The sequence below is a fragment of the Diadema antillarum genome, unplaced genomic scaffold (genome assembly GCF_040938485.1).
Source record: "Diadema antillarum isolate AM-2024a unplaced genomic scaffold, OU_Dant_1.0 scf00000099, whole genome shotgun sequence".
Lineage (NCBI taxonomy): Eukaryota > Metazoa > Echinodermata > Echinoidea > Diadematoida > Diadematidae > Diadema > Diadema antillarum.
Window position 1 is genome coordinate 2,236,055 of NW_027270988.1, and position 22,664 is coordinate 2,258,718.

A 22,664-nucleotide genomic window follows, 5' to 3' on the forward strand; every position below is an offset into this window, starting at 1 on the left:
ACGGACGGACGGAAAGACGGACGGACGGACGGAAGGACGGACGGACGGACGGACGGACGGACGGACAACCTGAAAACATAATGCCTCCGGCACCACTTCGTGGCGGAGGCATAAAAATAGACACTAATTGTGTTTTAGTGGTAGCCAAAATAAAAAATCATAGGCATACATATTCAAGTTAAACTCAAAAAGCGATGACCTCTAGATTGCTAGACAGGCATCCACCAAAACTTGCCTTGTTCTCAAATAACAATTAACAAATTGCCCTTCATCGATGTATTACGTAAAAATAGACACTGATAGTGTTTTAGTGGTAGCCATAATAAAAAAAAACATGGGCATACATATTCAAGTTGGACTCAAAAGCGATGACCTCTAGATTGCTAGACAGGCATCCACCAAATCTTGCCTTGTTCTCAAATACATATTCTTTAATATCTACACTCACATGGTTTATTAATGTTCCTAAACCTGCAATTGTACTAGATCTGATCTGAATCTATCTCAACTGTGGGTCGCTTTTTTGGCTTGATATTGTTCCCATGTAAATGAAACAGGACCCTGAAGTCCCCAAAGGGTTAATTTCATTCTTACTTATTTTATTTAAGCCACCACCACTGCTCTGATTCACCACTTTCATTTAGAACACCAGCATTCTCCAAAGAGTTGGTCATCTCTTTCATTAGCCCGTTGAGGACGAGTCCCGAGCATACTCGGGCAAGTGTCTATGGGAAATGCATGTTGTAGCAAAATCAGCCCATCCTCAATGGGTTAGCATATCAACTTGGTGGTGCTATTCCAAAACACACAAGTTTGGCATGAAATCAGAGACTGTCCTAAATTCCTTCACACATAATATAGATTCTATGACAGCTAAAAGATTATTCCGCATTATAAAAGGGCATCACTTTTGTAATAAATCTAACAATTTATCCTCCATTGGTAAGAAAAGTTTTTAACTGTGATTTTTTTGGATAAATTTCTGGCAAAAATGGTTTTCCAGTTAAACATCATTTCTTTTCTTTTTCCTCTGTTTTGCTTTGTTGCTATTTTGTTTTGTTTTGTTTTGTTTTGTTTTGGGTGGGTGGGGGTACTACAGCAGTACCAATGCATGGAGAAACAAATGATCTTTAAATGACATACACTCACCTATGACCTCTGACCTCTGGCTGGCTGGGGTCATGGCAGGTCATTGAACACTCGCTCCAGTCAGACCAGAGCGAGACCAGACAGTCACAGGGCACTGTGCAGATCTCACGGCTTGCAGGCCGGAAGTTTGCTGTCTGTAGACTGTTTTCTGAAACTGTGGAGTAGGTGATGAGAAAAAGATTATGATACGAAAATGGAGAGCTACTGCCCAAGACGGTACAGATATCATCACTTTACTATCTTGATGTAGCTTTGTGTCTATGACTGCAACAACCTGTTATGAAGTCATTGAATCACAGTAGGTCCAAATAATTGCAACCATCTTGTGACTTATATATGTGAGCCATTGACCAACAAGCAAACCCGATAAAGTTGCAGACATTTGATACGGATGAAAAAAAAAAGCAAACAAAACAAACTCAAAACTGGAAAATTTGCCTGAAAAAAAATATACAGGTGGTACATATTTTGTTCTTGGAATTGTCTTTAGTTTTCTGTAGAGTACAAAAATATTTTTCTTTTTGGATTTTATGCAACATGACCATACTATAAGAGCACTCAATGCTTGAGCCAGAAACACATATTTGTGTAATTATGTTAGTGGCAGATCCAGGGGGGAGCACACCGGGCGCGTGCCCCCCCCCCCCCTTTATTTTTCGTTAAAACACAAGAAATGAAAGGAAAAAATGGGGAGGGGTGCGCATGCTCCCCCCCCCCCTTCATTTTTGTAAACGCACCCCCTCTTTACATAATCCCTGGATCCGCCCCTGTATATGACAATGGTAGAGGATATGTATGAGAAGAGAAGATTGTTAATACTGACCAGGTGTCCCACTCTGAAGGCAGTGGTCCTCATCTGATATCTCCCCATTCACATCCACACAGTCCACCCTCCGGTACCTCTGTCCCACCATGCAAGACTCTGGAGCCGCTGAGGATGGCTGGAATAGGGACAAGAACAGAGCTTCATTTTAATACCCATTCACATTCATAACTTCAATCTATCTTGAAGATTGGTTAAAAAGTGTTTCACTGCCAATTGCATTTCTATAATGCCTGCAGCTTTGCAAACTACATGTCAAGTCTTTAAAAGTATGGCAGAAGCATATGCAGAGAAAATGTCACATTTCTGTGTCTGATGATTCTATACGCACTTCTCTCATAACAAATAAAGCCTGGTAGTGGGTAGAATCTTCACACGGCATTTCTGATCACCAATGGCTGATTTCACACTGGCTGAAAAAAAAGTAATTAATAATAAAACTTGCTATGGAACATGTTTCATGCTAATCTCAAGTAATTGTGGTCAAATATTCCAATTTGCTTTTTCTCTAATCATGTTTCTGAACTCAAGGTTCAGCCTTGCATAGGTCAGAACTGTATTTTGAATAGGTTTTGCTGGATTTTTCAGGCAATTTGACAGTTAAATTGCATTACACATGATGATCAGCTCTGCTTTTGCTGTGATACTCACTTCCAGTAGGGTCAATCCACGTCAAATCATCCAATTTTCAGAAAAGTTGTCACCCAACCCCCTCCGATTTTCTTTAAAATCGCACCAAATTTTCCCCAAAGTGTCTGACAGAAAATCCTACAATATTTTGCCCCAAGGTCAATTATTTGCTAAGATACAGCCTCACATAGCAACCAATGTGCATTCCAAAATATTAGTTAAAAGAAAATTATGCATTTTTGATCGATTGTGGTAGCAAGGATATTTATGCAAAAGTGTTCATTATCTGGAAATTGAGAGAACTTTATAGTCTTTGCAACAAAAAGTGACTGTGACGCGAAATTGACTTTTCGTTAACGTGCACGAGGTCACCGAAAATGGTGTTAAATGTTAATTTTGAAAATTTCAATGCATATTTAGAGGCTAATATCTTCCACATTTCATCACCTCATGTTCTAAGATATTATGCTGTTGAAGGCTTTGACTTGCTCAGTAATCTTGAAAAAAAAAAATCAGCGGATTCGTGCTCACCGTTTTTACGGAGAGCGCCCTCAAAGTTGACAAAAATGAAAAATGTGTCAAATTCAAGGTCACGGATCACCCTTCGTCCCACCTAGGAATGGCATCAATTTTTGTGTATTGATAGACATTTACCTATATTATCTTGGGTTACCAAAGAAATTTTGCTACCGAAATGTTAAATGGTAAATTTGCCCCACTGAAAATGGTCGTAAACGGCCAAATTTCTATGTAATATCACATATTGGGTTTAGAGGACATTTCAAATGTCCATGCTTTCAAGATGAAAAGCCGTAGCCCTGTGATATTTGCTGTAGGGGTAGTCTGTAATAAATATTTTAGTAATATATACCACACAACATCATTACATAATAATGACCTTGAAATTCAATCCAAAATTTGATAAAAACAATGTCGCTCTATTTTCCTCATTGCATTGTATGTAATATGTGTTTTGAATGACTTTTCACAGAGCAATATTTCAAGAATTATGAAAGCTGACAGCCTGCCATATCAAGGTTCTAAACTATTTGCGCTCTTCTTTCTGATTTAGTGTCAATTTGATCATGAATATCATACCCTTGACCTTAAAGTGCTTCTAAAAATAGCTGTAAATTTGTTAACTACGAATTACACACACAACAGGTGTTTTATGGCATAACATACTAGTGATTCTTTCGCAAACACAAAAGTTTTTATGGTGTAAATGTTATATAGTGGAATAAATCTATAGGTTCTTGTAAGATATGTTTGATTAATTACTTTGTTCTGACAATGACCCTGAATTTATGACCTTCAAAATCAGGAGAAATGTCTATTCCTGCCCATAAAGACCTGTATTTACACTGTAAGTACATAATATATATGGACATTGCTCCCAACACATAAGATTCTTATTCTAGCCTGTGAAAAGCAAATTAAAAGCACTGAGAGTCTTCTTTTTGGGGGGATTTGTTCTGTAACTTATGACAATTCAAAAATCATTTCCATTCCTATATATTTTCTTGTTTTTGGTAAATTTGTTATGTATTTCTTTGTTTTTTTAATTTTCTACAGCATTTTTTTTTTATTGGAAATTGTCACAGCCCACTTTTTCTACCATAATTTGAATAGAATTAATCAATCAAAGTGATAGATAGTAAAAATGGTCAAGTTTTTATGACTTTTACCACAAAGCACTGTTTTCCATAGGAAATGCACACGAAATCACAAAATATTACTGTCCCCTTTTGTGATTGAAATTTAGGGTCACTGTCAGAACAAAGTAATTAATTGTAACATATCTTGCAAGCACATATAGATTAATTCCAGTATATAACATTTACACCATAAAAACTTTTGTGTTTGTGAAAGAATCACTAGTATGTTATGCCATAAAACACCTGTTGTGTACGTGTAATTTGTAGTTAACAAATTTACAGAGCTTTTTAGAAGCACTTCAAGGTCAAGGGTATAACATTCATGATCAAATTGACACTAACTCTGAAAGAAGAGCACAAATAGTTTAGAACCTTAATATGATAGGCTGTCAGCATTCATAGTTCTTGAAATATTGCTCTGTGAAAAGTCATTCAAAACACATATTAGTATGCAGTGCAATGAGGAAAATACAATTTTGTAGAGCGACTTATTGTTTTTATCAAATTTTGGATTAAATTTCAAGGTCATTATTATGTAATGAAAGTGTTTTGTGGTATATATTACTAAGATATGTATTACAGACTACCCCTACAGCAAATATCACAGGTCTACGGCTTTTCATCTTGAAAGCATGGACATTTGAAATGTCCTCTAAACCCAATATGTGATATTACATGGAAATTTGGCCATTTACGACCATTTTCAGTGGGGCAAATTTACCATTTAACATTTCGGTAGCAAAATTTCTTTGGTAACCCAAGATAATATCTATAGGTAAATGTCTATCAATACACAAAAATTGATGCCATTCCTAGGTGGGACGAAGGGTGATCCGTGACCTTGAATTTGACACATTTTTCATTTTTGTCAACTTTGAGGGCGCTCTCCATACAAAAAGGTGAGCACGAATCCGCTGATTTTTTTTTCAAAATTACTGAGCAAGTCAAAGCCTCCAACAGCATAATATCTTAGAACCTGAGGTGATGAAATGTGGAAGATATTAGCCTCTAAATATGCATTGAAATTTTCAAAATTAACATTTAACACCCTTTTCGGTGACTTCGTGCACGTTAACGAAAAGTCAATTTTGCGTCACAGTCACTTTTTCTTGCAAAGACTATAAAGTTCTCTCAATTTCCAGATAATGAACACTTTTGCATAAATATCCATGCTACCACAATCAATCAAAAATGCATAATTTTCTTTTAAGTAATATTTTGGAATGCGCATTGGTTGCTATGTGAGGCTGTATCTTAGCAACCAATTGACCTTGGGGCAAAATATTTTGGAATTTTCCGTCAGACACTTTGGGGAACATTTGGTGTGATTTTAAAGAAAATCGGAGGGGGTTGGGTGACAAGCACTGGATGATATATTGACGTGGATTGACCCAGTAGACACCTCCCAAGTATACTTGGGACTATAGTCTTCGATAGGCATTATCACGACTGACAGGTAATGATCCACTTGTGACACAGCCATAACATCTCTTACTGGGTCAAATTTGTGTCAAAGTGATTCTTTTTTAGGTTAGCTTTAACACCTCCATACGCTACCAAATACTGTACATCAAAAAGGATATTAACTTGTAATCATTTGAATAACAAGTAGCAGCCTACTAATAGACATGGATAATCTGTCTTTCCTTGGTAGATCTGTCATATAATTTGCACGAAAGAACAATATCAATACACTGTAATTATTTTTATTACCTTGAGGCTGTGAAACCTCTGTGTTTGTATTGTCCCTTTAAATTCTCTTAATATTGTGTGTGTGTGTGTGTTTTAACTTCATATCTTCACATTACTATGCCAGATAGCTAGCATCAACTGTTTCAAGGGCATCAGAGAAGGAAACCACTTCTCTACTCACATGCCTAAAGCTGACCTCGACAGCCAGTAAAGTCCTTAAAGGGAAGGATTCCCCAACTATGTCTATTCGGCACATAAGGCAGAAAGAATATTCAGTTTAATAGTTTGAGAAGTGGACAGTTATGTTCTCAAGTTTTCATCTGTACTATTGAACAGACAGACTGACAGGTCTGAATCAATGAAAGTGGTATAAGTTTAGTACAGGTTTCATCTTTGTAAACGTAAAAACATATAAGCCAGCTGCATAGGCGTCCTAATTATGATGCATCACATTTACTACTGGCGCAGAGGTCCACCAATGAAAATACAGGTCTACTGTAGGTCCAAGGGTAATTTGAGCTTGAAACCTGCTGGCTATTATGCACTGAATATGTGCACACATTATGCAATAACCACGGGCTATATAGTTACGTAAACTTCCTAGGTTAACAATAGGGACATTTGTACTTTATATCAATTTGTAATGCAGAAGGAACTCGTAAAAAGGAAGAAAAAAGGACTGAAGATACAGACAGGCAGACAGACAGATCGACATACAGACAGACAGGAAGAGATACAAGCTATTCACAGCAAGACTCTACAAAAAAAAAACACACATACAGTTGTAATAAAGCAATGTATGACTCATATGACAGATAAACCAGTAATGTGGAAACCATGTGGCAGTATTACAACTTGGTAAATAGGCCTACTAAAAGGACGACCATTTCAACACTTTTTTATGGCTCAGCGGAAATAAGCACCTCTTTGGCACAAGCCACTCACTGAGAGGAAACGTTACAGACACAATTGCTGTCAGTTTCATGATCAGCACCTTTTTTTCTCTCTCTCTCTCCCTTTCCTGATATTCTTCAAAGACAGGATTGTTATGGAACGAAAGGCAAAAAGTGCTAACAATTTCAAAGTAAACACAGAAAATGTTATTTAAACCTAACCTTATACTGGGAAAGGCAGCTTTTGTAGACGTACTGCTCCTTCAAAGAATGATTTTCCGTTTCAATATTTAATAGCACTTTCAGACAATGGACCTTCATTTTGAACAAAATGGTGTACAACTTCAAGTCTATGCAATGAATCAACAAACATTGCAATTTGAACGTCATGCGTTTGTTTGTTTTTTCACATGATTTGAAGAAAAAAAAAACGAAACAAACAATAGCGTTGAAGTTGTTGTGAATTGTTTCATTTTATATTGCTATGAAAATGACATTTCATATCTATAGCAGTCATACCAAAACACAGAGCAAATTGCTATGCAATACCAGGAAAATTGTTCCAGCTCCTTTGTTACACTGTACCTACACTGTATAACTGGACTCTATGCTGACTTGTACAATAGAAGGGAGTTTTACAGAAAGAGTGGCTTGTCCCCACATGAAACCATGTGGTATACACAAATTAACCTCGTTGATGCTAATTACCAAGGTCAGGCAGAGACTGGCTGGATAATTACTCTGTTCCTTGAGGCATATTCACACTCTAGTCTAGATTGGTAATAAGAAACACCTGTGACATCCCAGGGATTCAGTAAACTCCTTTGGAATCAGTTCTCCACCCCCCCCCCCCCCCAAAAAAAAAAATACATAGGTCTACCCTGTTACATTGTACTATAGTTTATGACAAATGCAAGTAAAAACAAACAAACAAATAAACAAACAAACAATCATATCAACTTGCAGTGTATTGCTTGCTGGTAAAAAGTAGACACAAGGGGAATTTACAATATTTTCAAAAACTAGATTGGAAACAGAGTGTTTTGATGTGCACACCATTTACACTGCCCTCCCCCCCCCCCCCCCCCCAAAAAAAAAAAAAAAAGAGGCTGGCCTGAAACATGCATGTGTGAGGAAAAAAAGAACATTCTGGTAAATTGCTGACACTGTCTTTGAGTTGAGGCCACAATCATACATTGTAGCTCTAGATTAACAGTGTCTATGGCATGGTGGGCAGGAGATCCCCCTGCACTGAGGGTGGATGTGACATCACCAAAAATCAGAATAAAACTGGTAATGAACCTGGGAGTGATCAATTACACTTGGGTAAAAAAAAAAAACTGGAAAAAAAAATGTAGGGTTTCAAAAAAACTCACTTCTCCAGGAAGATGTTTGTTGTTGTTGTTTTTTGTTTATGTTCTTGTTTTAGATCATTTCAGGATGTCATAATGTTTTTGAAAGGATGCACATAGCTTTCTATGGCATTGGTGACCTTATGACCTTGGCAAAGGTTTTCGTCCCCTGCATGCTTCTCCTTTCATACAAGTCTCCTCGAACTATCACAAAATACGTTGACAGGTGTGACTTATTGAGCTTCTACAAGAAAAACCTCTACTGATCCTAAATTAGACTTTGTCAGGAGAGTGCCACAGTCTAAGCATGGAATTTGAGTTCACGATCATCAGCAGGTAATCTATTAATGAGTACGGATGGATGATACAGCATTAAATAACAAGAGGCCCTTATTATCCTCCTTGTAGAATCCTTCTTCAGATGTTATACGGCTGTGAGATTTGGGATTAATCAGAGAATGAAAGAATCTAGACCATTTTTTTGTGTAATGAATGGAAGTTTTACCCTCATTTTCAAATTAATGACAGACAATACATTTGTTAAAGGGGAAATCCAGTCCAAATGTAAGATCGTCTGATAAGAAAGAGTAAAATATTATGAGTTCAATGGTATAACTTTGATAGAAATTGGATGAAAAATAAGGAAGTTACTGTGGCATTTTGGAGTTTCGCTTTTTTTTTTTTTTTGGGGGGGGGGGGGGGACAGTTCTTGAACAGTCAATATGAATATTACCATAGTTTGTACATAAAATGTTGACATTTCAAGTTTTTCATTCAAACACAATTATGCTGAAGGCTCAAATCATTGTATAACTGATCACTATTCTTAAATTCAACCAGGACAAATGTCATGTTTCAGACTTCAATGACAGAAACAATGAATTTTCATCATTTGTTGTTGGTTTTTTTTTTTTTTTTTGGTACATGATCAACGGAAAATTGTGGGGGTATGACATGGTTGCCTCACTCATTTGCATATGATCCACTGTAAAAGGACTGTTTTGCAGAAAATTAGCAAAACCTCAAAAGTCATAACATAACTTCCTTATTTTTCATCCAATTTCAGTCAAATTTTTACCATTGAACTCTTAAGAATGAATTCTTTTTTATTAGACTAACTAATATTTGGACTGGGTTTCCCCTTTAATACCTGAATATAAAGAAGAGTTTCATCAAGCATCAATACACATGTAAAGATGGAATCCAAGTATTGAAACAGTGTAGAAGGACAGGTGGATTGAGATGGGTGCACGTCACGAGACCGACACCCACGAGTCATACAGCCCACGAGTTATACAGCTCACAAGTCATACAGCCCACGAGTCATACTGCTCACAAGTCATACAGCCCACCAGTTATACAGCCCACGAGTTCGACACTGAGTAAATAAAGCCCACGAGTTCGACATCAAGTAAAATAAGCCCAGGAGTTATATGGCTCACGAGACCGACACTACGCACAAAAGGCTCATGAGACCGACAGTAAGCAAACAAAGCCCACGAGACCGACACTACACTTCAAAGGTCCACGAGACCGACGCTACGCATACAAGGCTCACGAGACCGACATTACGCAAAAGAGATTCACGAGACCGACACTAAGCAAAGAAGGCCCACGAGACCGACAGGATGAACAGCGCCACCTATAGACCAATAAATTGTATAGGGTGTCCTGATAATAGCATACGAAGATATGAGACATGGAAAAGAGGAGTTGCCATCTCCTGTTACTCAATCAGTTGCCCCCCCCCCACCCCCCCCCCCCCCCCCCCGAAATGATCAGGATCTTTAATTGTGTTTGCATGGGTGTTTGTTTGTGACAAAAATGAACATAGTACAGTAAAAGAGTGTAACAGATCTTTCGACAGTAAATCTGCGAGGGTGTTGAACTAGTATTAACAAAAAATAAAAAAATAACGTAATCGTCTATTAAGGTAGCGTAAGGGATTCGGAAAAAAATTAGATGGATCCATGAAAACAGCTATTGTATTTCACAAAAAAATGTACTGTTTGGAGGAGAATAACACAAGCCACAAATTGAGGTGAATCCCTGCGACATAAAACGTTTTAATCAGTAGCATTACATTATAGTTACAGAGAAAATTACAAATAGATCTTACTGCAAAACTTCCAAGCAGAAGGGTAAAAAATAGAATAAGTAACTAGTTAATCGGGAAAGAGAAGAGGTAAAAATTATATCCTGTCCATCTTCTAGCTAAAAACTGGGAAAGCCTATTAAAATAGCACGATGGCATTATCAAAGCTCTAAAATTAATCCATACATCGTTCTTGCCCTCTTTTTAATTCATTTGTGGGGTTTTTTTGTCTCTTTTTTTTAGGGGGGGGGGGTGAAGAATACTAATTCTTCTATTTTTTTGGGGGGGGGCATGAAGAATACAATTCTATTTTTCTACTTGATAACAATGTCGTTCCCTGACACACTTGCCCCCACCCCCAAGTATGTAGAAATACATGTTTGATGTCGTTCATAATTATGTAGATGGTCACCATCTTTCGATTGATAGCGTGACGAAATTACAACCGCCAGTATGTTATTTTTCCGTTCATGGAACACCCTGTACAGGGGGGCGTTTCATCAACGAGTTCGTCGGAGGTTTTCACCGACAAATTTGAAAAGCTACTGAAATCCTTGCATCTGATTGGCTGATTGCAAATTTGTCGGTGAAAACCTCCGACGAACTCGTTGATGAAACGCCCCCCAGGTGATTGACATGTAGATGGCGCTGTTTATCCTGTCGGTCTCGTGGGCCTTCTTTGCCTACTGTCGGTCTCGTGGGCTTTCTTTGCTTAGTGTCGGTCTCATGAGCCTTTATTGCTTAGTGTCGGTCTCGTGGGCTATGTTTGCTTAGTGTCGGTCTCATGAGTCTTTTGTGCGTAGTGTCGAACTCATGGGCTGTATGACTCCTGAGCCGTATAACTCGTGGGCTGTATGACTCATGGACCTACATGTATTATTGATGTCGGTCTCGTGGACCGTATGACTCGTGGGATGCCCCCATTGAGATGGTTATTATCAAGTCCTCTGGGGCAGAATATCCCTAACTATACATAGAACATACTCTGTAAGTACCGTAAATCAGTATTAAATGACCCTAGCTGCACCCAGCAAGAAAGTATTCTGAATCACAAAGAATCATATATGATTCAAACCAAAAGAGAAAGAAAAGAAGAATAACATCAGATTGATTCATTAAAGGAGCTTCATGGAATCTAGATGTGTACTTTAAAGGAGTTGGACAGTGTACATCACAGGGAACACCTGACGCAGTGAGTAAGCTCAGCCTACCCTCATGAAATAAAATTGATTTATTTGCATTGGTGCATCAATCCCTGTGATAAATGCTTACAGATCATACCAGTAAATGTGCAGTGTGAGTTTGTATGAAGTGATTTTTAGTGTAAACAAGTTTGTTTCAGTTTCAGTTTAATTCTCAAGAAATTTATCATATGACAAATCAACAGCATTGACATTCTTATAGAAATATTCAAAATAATCCTGATTGCTTTATAGAGGAAAGTATAAATATGTGGCGGATATCAAGTGCCCTTTAACCCATTGAGGATGAGCTGGCTTTGCTATCAAACATGCATTTCCCACACACACCTGCCTGAGTATACTCGTGAATAGTCTTAAACTGATTAAGGGTTCACTTGTTACTTTTAATTGTAGTGCAATCAAAGTGATGTGATATGACTCAATTTCTGAATACTTTAATCAGGAAACAAAGGTCTTATTATCACAGCAACATGGCAAATATAATCCACATCTGACTGAAATCAAAGTTCTATAAAGCATATGAAGGAGGAGCAAGAGAAGCAGCAGAAGGGGGAAGAAGGGGAGGAGAGGGAAGACCAGGAAAAAGGAGATGATAGGGGACGAGGAGGAAGAAGATGATAAAGAGGAGGAGGAGGAGGAGGAGGAGAAAAGAAACTAGAAAAAGCTGGTAGGTGTCTCAGTGCAAACACTGTTTTCACAAAGAATTGTGTCACTATGTGAATTTAAGCATCCCAAACATTGTGAATGTGTACATGTGTACACCAAGGTCTAGCAGGCTGTGATCCAACTTTAGATAGGAAACCATCTCTAAAAGCATCCACACCAAGTAGCGTACCACAGTAAATGCTCACAGCTCCAGTGACAATTCAAATGTGTGGCTGATGCGGTGATAGCTGGAAATTACACGTACACTGTAGGGCTGCCTCAGATGTGATACTGATCCCATTAACTCTGCTCAATACCGCAATGACAAGCATCTGGATTGTGCCCCCTCCCCCCCCCCCCCCCCATACCCAGGAGATGAAGCTCATGTCGTAATCTCCACGACATTAACATTCCCCCTGATTGCGGCTCAGTCCCAGCCGATTATCTCATCTGCCTTTCAGACCGGGGATGGATGAGTTGAAAAATAAGCAGGATGCAAGGCCTGAAGGGGGCAAGATGGTATCTGACATTTGAGACAGATACAATTTGTACAGTATGTACATGTGGCAGACAGGAGATCAGACTGATATATCACATACATACAGTAACATCATAAGACTCCTTTCAGACTAGCTTGGAACTCGTTTAAAAGATGACCTGCATATTGTACCAGAAACAAGTTTTTAAAAATGTTCATAATTGCATTTTGATCCTTTCTGTGCCGGGACAGCACTGTGCAGTGCTTTGAAAGCACTCAAAGTGTCTGAACAACAACAACAAGAACACCAAAAACAGAATTACATCCCATTTCTGGATGTGAGTCTGCAGTCTGAGACTAATTCACCCAGGTCTTAAAACATGGTTGAGACGGTGAAGCTGAATCTTTGAATAGTCACCTAGATATAAAGGTCTGTACTTTCTACATACATTGTACTCAGGCACTAGCTTCTAAAGTTTATGAAGAAATGTTCATGTATGATTGGCAGGTCATGAGGTTTTATAACATGGCTGTTGTATGGAGTTCTGTCATTTATAAGCTAGCTGTCAGTAAATGGGATACTCATATGACTGTCTGAACACTGCACAACTCGACATCATCTTTGAAGAGCTTTTCAAAAGTGAGATTATAAATGGACCTGGTCTTTTCACATGCGTCAAACATTTCAAGATTGCTTCGGAGTTGGGGAGATAATGACAGTGCAGGTTACACGTACATTGTTAGCATCTCAAGTTCAATCTATTTGCAAAGAAGCAAAGCATAACGTCACTCCTGTGTTGTATGATCATTGTATCCTATATTGACTTATGAAATACTCTTTGATGCATGGATGTACCTTTTTGATGGTCTGCTAACAGACACTAGATTAAAGGGATCATTATAGTTTTGGTTGAGACCTAACTTCAGGTTTCTATCATTTTTGGTAAGATAAAGATCTCAAAGCTCTTATGAGCATGTGATTCAAAAGGAATTTACTTTTTATTTGATGAAAATTGGTTAATTGCAATTGCTGAGATATCCAAAAGGGAGTGATCTTAATAAAAGGTGAGACCCAGCTTTTATTACGATCTCTTTCTTTTATCTTGTTTTTGGATGTCTTACCAATTCCAAAACCGATTTTCTTCAAACAAACTTTGAATTCCTAGCTTAGAAAAATATGCTCTGTACTATTTTGTGAGTGATTTCTTGATATCTAGCAAAAATTTACAGCCCAATCCTCATCTCTACCAATACTATAGCTTTACCATCCCTTTAAAGTGAGGTCTATCAGAAAGATTAGATGAGATATTGGCCCCAAAGCTGGCAGTCTGTATGCTGTTCCACACCATCCAGTTCTGCAGCTTTTTGTCCTTCTGCGATGGCTGGATAAACACAGACTATCACTGTGCACAGTGAATTGGTCGTCACAGATAACAGCTAAAATGGCTTCTGAGCTCCCACTTATCTCATTTCAAATCCCTGACAAAATAGACACACTTCACGTGCCTACAAACACATCTTCTACACAGTGATCTCATAACGAATATTAATTTCACAATATTATAATGAAAGTGAGGGTGAGAAAAAGGGGGGGGGGGGAGAAGAAAAAGAAGAAAGGGAAGAAACAAAAAGAACAGTAATGATTATCTAATTTGAAATCTCTGACAAAATAGACAAACTTCATGCCTAAAAACACAACTTCTACAAGTGATCTCACAACAAACATTTAGATTTTTTAATATAAAAAAGAGGGTGAGAAAAAGGGGGAAGTAGAAAAAGAAGAAAGGGAAGAAAGGGAGGGGAAAAAAACAGTAATGATAATTTGAAATCTCTGTCAAAATAGACACACTTCATATGCCTAAAAACATAACTTCTGCATCTCATGGTCACAATGGACATCATTTATATCATAAGAATATATTACAGGAAAGGGTGAAAAGAATGGGAAAAGATGAAAGAGAAGAAAGAGAAGAAGCAATATAAAAATGCTAACAATTAAGAATAGAAGACGAGAAATATGGTAAAGAAGTTCTAACAAGGAGCAGTACCTAAGAAGAAGAAAAAGAGAAGCAGCGCGGGATTTGTCTGCCCTCAATGAATCCATGCTTGGGGAATTACCTGCCCCTTTAAAATTTTCAGATTTCCCCCTCTAAAAAAAAAGCGATGGTATAGTTCTGGTTGGGATGGGGCTTCATGGAGGTTTCCAACTTCCTTGTGTGTGATAATGAAGAGCTCAAGTAATGAAAAGGCGTACAATTCTATATCATAAAAGGGAATTTGTTTAAAAATAACTTTATTTGATAAAAATCGTTTTTGAAATGACTGAGATAATTTACAACTAGAGACTTGTCCGAGATAAAAGGTAGGATTCACTTTTTATTAGGATCACTTTGTTTTACTTTCTTTTTGGATATCTCCACCATTTCAAAAGTGATCTTTATAAAAATGAATTTTGAATTCCTTTTAGATTGTAGATTGTGTACACTGTCAATATTTCACTAACTAGTGCTTTCTAGTTATTTGGCAAAAAGTTAAAACTGAATCCTTCATCTCAACCAACACTACCATTCCTATTAAAAGCGAATTTCATTTGCTCCCAACCGAAAATCTATTTATTTTGTGTGAGCTTCGCTTTTATTTGAGAATTACCAATCAGATGAACCTCTTCCAAAAACTGTACCCAGAATTCCTTTTTAAAAACTTGCAGGTTCTCGATTTTACCACAAGGCTTCACACACCATTGCATCATCATACTCCACCACTGAACCATCATGCTGTTTTCTATGTAGGCATGCTATACACCATTGAACACTGATGCGCCTAGGGAGTCAGGTCCAGCCGTTTCTAAATTGGGATTTTACTACTTCCCTGTCAATTAGATATCTCCCCCCTTTAGCTGAAAGGAATGATTCTACAGTATATACATGTACAATATAATGGATGTAAAATTTGTGTCTTCTTCTCTTTTTTCTTTTTTCAGGTAGTGACATTATGACAATATAGGTGTCATTTTTATGAGACCATAATGAGAGGAAAATCTAATTCGCTGGGTCCTCCTGGCCACTGATAGTGAACATTTCAAATCACTAATCATTCTACCACCTTGTGACTGGAAATATGGTGGTTTGTTGGGCGTAAATCATCACAATTATACTTGTCAATTTGCAACATCCTCATCATCTCGAGCACTTCGGGGGCACAAATTGTCTGCTACGTGTATATCACATCAATATGCATGCCATACAATATAACACAAACATGATACACACCCAAACACACAAGCATACAAGATTTAGCAGTCAAACTCAGAATTTCCTGCACTCCCTCCACCCCCCCCCCCCCTTCCCCTTAAAGGACAAGTTCACCTTCATAGACATGTGGGTTGAGTGAATGCAGCAATATTAGTAGAACACATCAGTGAAAGTTTGAGGAAAATCAGACAATCCGTTCTAGAGTTATGCACTTTTGAAGTTTTTGCTCAGTGAAGGCTGGATGAGAAGATTACTATAGCTTGTGATGTCACATGAGTACAACGATAAAGAAAATTCAACATATTTTCACTTTCCTCGCTTAATAAAAGGTCTTTTGACTTCCCTCTTTCAGAAGGCAAGGGGAATATTACCCTTAACATACGTCCGTGACAAGTTGAGCATATGTGGGCAAGTCCAAGATAATGTCCCCTCAGATGCTCAAAATTCATCTTGATTTAATCAAAAAGTTATTGATATCATGTTGTACCCAAAGAGTTAAATTATATATTTCCAGCAAAGAAAATATTCAATTATGCAAATTTATGCAAGAAATATGGCCTCAATTTGCATAAATTAAAAACAAACCTTACGTATGGGACAAATTAAAAATATTCATCTAAAATCAGTTGAATTTGTCCTTGACCTAGTTCCTTTATGGACATGACCCCTGTATGAGCTAGTATAACTTCCAATAGGTAAGACAAGGTCAGCACATTAATTATGCAAATTATGCTCTTTCCCAGAACGAAGTGTCCCATACGTAAGGATTTGAGTACGTTTTTTTAATTTTTTCTGAAGATTTCTAACATTGACCAATCATACTTTAGGAAGTTCTAATTTATTCATTTTAACTCCAGATTAGCAAAACTAAATGTGGAAATTTAATTAGTCCTTCATCTTATAACTAATTAAAGTTTGCTTACGTATGGGACAAATGCCTTACGTATGGGACATTACATGCAAAGTGAATGGGAAAACCGCCTTTTGACATAGATGCTATATTGTACTTACATTTGTTTGGTTAATGGTTATCGTTGCACCTACTCTGAACGATATGTCTATATATCTACCTCTCCTACTTACATGTAGTTACCTCAGGGAGAGTGTAAGAACAGCATTATTGAGTCATTCTATGATTAATAAAGGAAAATAAAGAATATTAATTTATACTTGTATTTTCTTATATTCATTACAGGCTGTGCAGCTGGTCTTCAATTAACATTCCTCCTTTTAACATTTTGATATTGGACATTTTCTTAATTCAGTTATCATTTTCAACTTTACCTCTCTACAAAATGACTTTGTCCTAGAGAATGGGATTCTCTGAGTGTCATTTTAGGTGCAGTACACTGTTCAGCATGTACTACAGGCTGTACAGCCTAAAAAGGGAAATCAAAACAATTGTGTTTGTGGCGCTCATCAATGACAACATTACAGGTCTTACTGAAAAGAAAAATCACTTGAGGTGACAGCAGGTAACTTTGTCATTACTTGAGTTGATAGCAAAGGAAAAACCCTACGAGAATACTTTTTATTTTGATATGATGTTTAATATTTCAACTGCACACCCTCAGAATATGTCATGACTTATCAAGGTCATGAACATGATTTCTGAAAACCCTGTAAAATGAAGACTATAGTTTACATTTGCCATGAACCACAATTTCAATACTGGTTCTGTGGTTGGAGTGCTAATAACACAAATTACACAAACAAATAGGGAATTCAATTTTTTTTTCTATATTGTGTTTGAAGAGACAGATGTGCTCTGAGACACCATCATCATCTCATACTTACTTTGTACCCCACATCTACACAATTATCAACATGCATTGCAATCTGGTAGTGTATGATCAAATGAGGTTATTAGAATTTATCAAAATTGTAAGTTTCAGATCAGTGAGTTACTTAAGTGTTTCAAATCTAGAATTACATTTTCTCTCAAGATTTAAATGTACAAATGATAATCTTTCCTGCATCACTACACAAGCATGTATTAGTACAAAGTATAAACACAAATTTTGTCGTCTTTGGTTTCATAGACCTGAAGCCAAGCAATTTGAAAAAAACAAAGCCAGCACTGGCACATACATTCTTCTAGCTTTGTTCTACCACGGCTTTTAAAATCTGGAAGTTTCATTAAAATTTGATTGATTTTGCAGAAGCTAAAATTCACATGGCAAAACATGATGATGACAGAGCAAAATTAATTACTCTTGTTGTTGTTGTGTTCTGTGCTGCATTTCAAACAATTACAAAGCTCTATAAAAACTTAGACAACTTGCAAGGTAAGCCTAGAACTACTGAAAGTACCCACTTCAAACTGTATTTGCAAATTACACTGTACATGACATTTGATTTTACAGTTGAAATTATCAAGACTACAAATTAGTCATGGAATATGTGCTTGTATGCTACATCAAGGTCGTAAGCTAGAATTCGCAATTTTTTTTTTTCGTTTGATAAAAAATATTGACCAGAGTAAATTACAAATGGGCTAGAAATAGAGTGTCAGTATACTGTATCTGTATGTGTAGACATCATGAGGACAGTGTTAATGCATGACGGAATCCAAACTAAGACATTTAATTGTAAATTGGTAATTACTTTTATTTGTCTTATTTTAGCTTTTGTTAGGTATCTGAACCGGGAAAGTACCCGCTTAGAAGTCTATTTCATTTGTTACATGTTGTAGTATGATTTGTGGAACTGAATATGACACTATGGGAAAATTTACAGTCATTCCCATGAATACACTTGTGCACTAAAGACAAATGTCCCATACGTAAGTTGAGCCATGTCCCATACGTAAGGTGTACTTTCGTTGATTAAACCAACTTCGTGAAAATATGCACCATTCTTTTGCAGTAAAACTTTGCTGAAAGATACTTCAGTATTGTACCTTTCTTCACTTCTAAACAGAACTTGATCAGTCAGGTACTTTCAGAGAATTTTCATTTCAAACTTTATTTTGAAAAATCCAGTTTTTCTCTGGTCCCATACGTAAGTTGCCATATTTTTCTTAATAAAATAATTAACCCAAGGTCAAATGACATCAAACTTAAACACAATATTCTTCTCAGGGCTACCAGTCCTCCTGATGATAAACAGTAAAATCCAAGTGCTCCTTCATTACTTTTCAGAGGTTTGAAATCTCTGAATGTCCCATACATAAGGTGCGCGATATCTTGGACTTGCCCATGTACACTTTTTTCAAAAAGTAAAATTTCGTGAAATTCTCTTTTTATTTTCTTTATGTCGTTGTACGCATATGACATCATACACTGTAGTAGTCTTCTCATCCAGCAGTAACTGCGCAGATACTTAAAAAATTCATAACTTTTGAACGGATTGTCCGATTTTCCCCAAACTTTAACTGATGTGTTCTACTGATATTGTTGCGTTCAGTCAGTCCACATGTATATGAAGGTGAACTTGTCCTTTAAGACATTTCGTGGAAGATGAGAGGTCCTACTTATAAAATAGCCTTCAAGACTACAGGCTTGTAATTAAATTCCTTTTATTACCAACAACAGCTCACCCAGATTACAACATACATTTGTAAACGTAATTAAACACTAGCTTTGTTAACTTCCTTGATTTTTGCTCACACCTACAGTATTACAAGTGACAATAAATGTCCATGTCATTCAAAATAGAACTTATCAAGGAGAGAATCAAAATGTTTTAAAGCTCACATTACCGACTCTGAGTATCATATTATCATAATATCAAACATGAAATTTACAGAGTATGGACAAAAAGAGCTTGTTTGCTGGATATAGGCCCTACATGTAGCACCTTGACAAGGATGGATAGTGAATAATAATTTACCCTTTATGTGCTTTGCTTGCCGAGATTTTTCATCCGTAATCAGTAATCCATCTAATTTTGACCCAGACTTTGTAAATCACCAAGCCTACTCAAGTGTAATGTGCCTCAGTCCAACATGAAGGCCATGGTGACATACAAAATGTAGTGGGGATGCTCAAGGGAGATTGGGGAATCTCTATTCATTGACAATTACCCTCTGGTAACTGTAAGTTCTAAACATTTGTACCATTCCACAAATCAAGAGCAGTTCTAGGGCCCATTTACACCAAAAAGTTATCATTTCTGTTGTTGTTTTTGTTTTTGTTTTTTTAAATTGCGTCGGCAAAACTTATCAATTAGCTGCAAGCAAAGTGCTTTACAGGGATGATACAGTACACAATTTTTGTTGAGATGGGTTCTTCAGGTTTCAAACTTTTTTGCATAATTTAATAATGACAAACCTCGCATGAAATATGAAAGAGCATGTATTAAAGAAGGATTCAAAGTTTATTTGATGGAAATTGGCTTTGAAATGGCTGAGATATCCAAAACAAATGGGGCCTAATAAAAGGTGGGATCAACCTTTTAAAATATTAGGACCACTTTATTTTATTATACTTTGTTTTTGGATAGCAAGTACTGGTAGACTTTAAATTCCTCTTAGAATTGTATGCTCTTTAATATGTGATAACAGATTGATCTAAAAAATCAAAATCTGAATCTGAATTTTTCTTCAAAGTACAATGTCACTAGCATGCCTGTTGATGGTGCATCTATTTAAGTATAGTTTTAGGTGCCCAAACTCAACCGATATACTGTAAAACATGATATATTCGCGGCATGAAATTTTCGCGAATTGGAGCCGACAGACTTTTTCGTGGCATGAAATTTTCGCGAATTGCTTCTGGCGTTCAATGCATGTAGTGTAGACAAAAGCTTTCGCGTGCATTTTAATTTCGCGAATTTTGGCGCTCGCGAAATTCGCGAAATTAAAATGCACGCGAAAATTCCTCGTTTTACAGTAACAAAAGCTTGAACCAGGGAGTATCAATTCTTCACAGGCTGGGAAAGTATCCTGTTTATGCTATCAATCAATTATGAAGGGGACCAATTTGTGAATTTTCACTCATTGCTTTGCCATATGGAGGAGTCTGATCTGTGTAAAGGGTTTGTGTGAACACACCTTTATGGTCCAAACAACATCTCAAATTATGTATCATATATCATCCCATCTGGTATAACATTACCTCTCGCTCTCCATCATGAATTCAGTGTGAATACATCATCATACAGTACATGATTAACCTGTTCTATACTGAATTCTGAAATATCCATAGACTTAATACACAGGCCACCAGGTTTCCCGTATGGAACGGGTTAATTTATCAATCACATCATCCTGTTTATAAAACTATTCCAGATTGATTCCATATATTGAGACTGTAAAGAATATTCTTAGCAGAAATTTTGAGCACAGTATGGGTGCGGTACATCAAAACTGGTACATGGTTCAATCAACTATTTTTTTTTGAATTTTGTACTAATTGTATTAAAAACTAAAAGTAGATTTCTACAGTACATTTTTTATCAAAACACCATCAGAGACTCCAACCCAAAGCACGTTCTGATCTGGAGATTCTCCCGCCTGAAACTCCTAGCAAACGGGAGACTCCAACTTGATGTGTGCGAAGCGCGAAGTTCCTAGGGTTCTAGATGCTTTCTGGTGCTACCTAAGGCTTATTTTTTAAACATACGATAGAAATAAGTAAGAAATCCTTTCCAACGGGAGACAAAGAGCCAGGGCGGGAGAAATTAAATCTCAAGCGGGAGAACGGGAGATTTTGCAAAAATGGGTTTTCGGCGGGAGATCTCCCTTCGAAAACGGGAGAGTTGGAGTCTCTGCACCATTGTCAGTTTCATTGCAATCATACTGTTGATGTTTTGTTGTTTTATAATAAGATGTGTAAAAAAAACAGAATAAAACATTAATAACAGTTCTAGAGAAGAAAGAAAATGGGAGTGAAAGGAATGTAAATCAAACCTGTCGACAGCTGGTCCATTCTCCAATTCGCCATTTGTATGATGGTAGTGACAACTCAACTGTACAATCGGGTAGCTTGAGATTTTTCTGTGCCTGAGACAACTCGCCGCATTCTCTCCCGCCGAAGCGAGGAGAGCGGACCACCACTCTCGACCGGTACCGCGCCGCTGGCTTACAAGTACCGCTCCACTCGGACCAAGCAATCCACGAATCGAGCACACAATCTTCCGGGCAAATGGCACATTTCTGATAGGATGACGGACGTGATAAGCCACTACAATAATGGTATGGAACTCTTGTTCTTTCGTCGTCCGATTTTTCGTCTACATAAACACAAAATACATCCCTCGTTTGGCCACAGAAAGTTTTGTTTTGGCTGCTCCCACATGCAGTCCACGGGCTAGCAGCCCATTCAAACGGGATGGAGGTCGGGAGGATGGAGGTAGGGGTATCATGGGTCGTAGAGTTCACTATCAGCGATCCTGCCTGGGGAGTCTTTTGTGCCCCTACGAAATCACGGTTCCTAGGTCCAAAGAAGAAAATCAATAAGTGGATAAATACTCTGATTACGGACATAGTACTCCTGTAAGAAAGTGTGTGATCCATTGGACTTCTTGTGAACAATCCCCAGTGAATATAGGAAAATCAGAAATATAAATCATCCGGCGACCCAGCAAACGTGCCGCTGCACAGCCGGGTAAAAGACGGGCAATCGGTACAGGTACGGGTAACAGGTTTACGGCGATCGTATTATGCAGGCCGCCGCCGCTGTGCCGCTGCCTGATGCCGCAGCCTTGTTGCTGTCTTGTTTTGGATGACTTGTGTGTGAGGTTGAAGCTTCCCATGTGTGTATGTGTGTTATGTGTGCTCAGCTGAGAGCTGCGAGTACAGTGCACTATGGGAGGGGGTTGTTGTTGTTGTTGTTGTTGAGTTTTTTGGCGC

At 37.6% G+C, this 22,664-nt stretch overlaps 1 protein-coding gene across 1 annotated transcript in view; it reads right to left on the reverse strand.

Annotated features, from left to right (window-relative positions):
• Window positions 1-22,328, reverse strand: part of LOC139718779 (thrombospondin type-1 domain-containing protein 7A-like) — a 58,731-nt gene extending 36,403 nt beyond the window's left edge. Inside the window, exons 1-3 of the mRNA XM_071630243.1 lie at window positions 21,723-22,328; window positions 1,973-2,090; window positions 1,150-1,303 (exon numbers count right to left, since the gene is read on the reverse strand). Of these exons, the coding sequence (XP_071486344.1) occupies window positions 1,150-1,303; window positions 1,973-2,090; window positions 21,723-22,328 (878 nt within the window). The remainder of the gene's footprint in view (window positions 1-1,149; window positions 1,304-1,972; window positions 2,091-21,722) is intronic.
• Window positions 22,329-22,664: the final 336 nt, after the last annotated feature.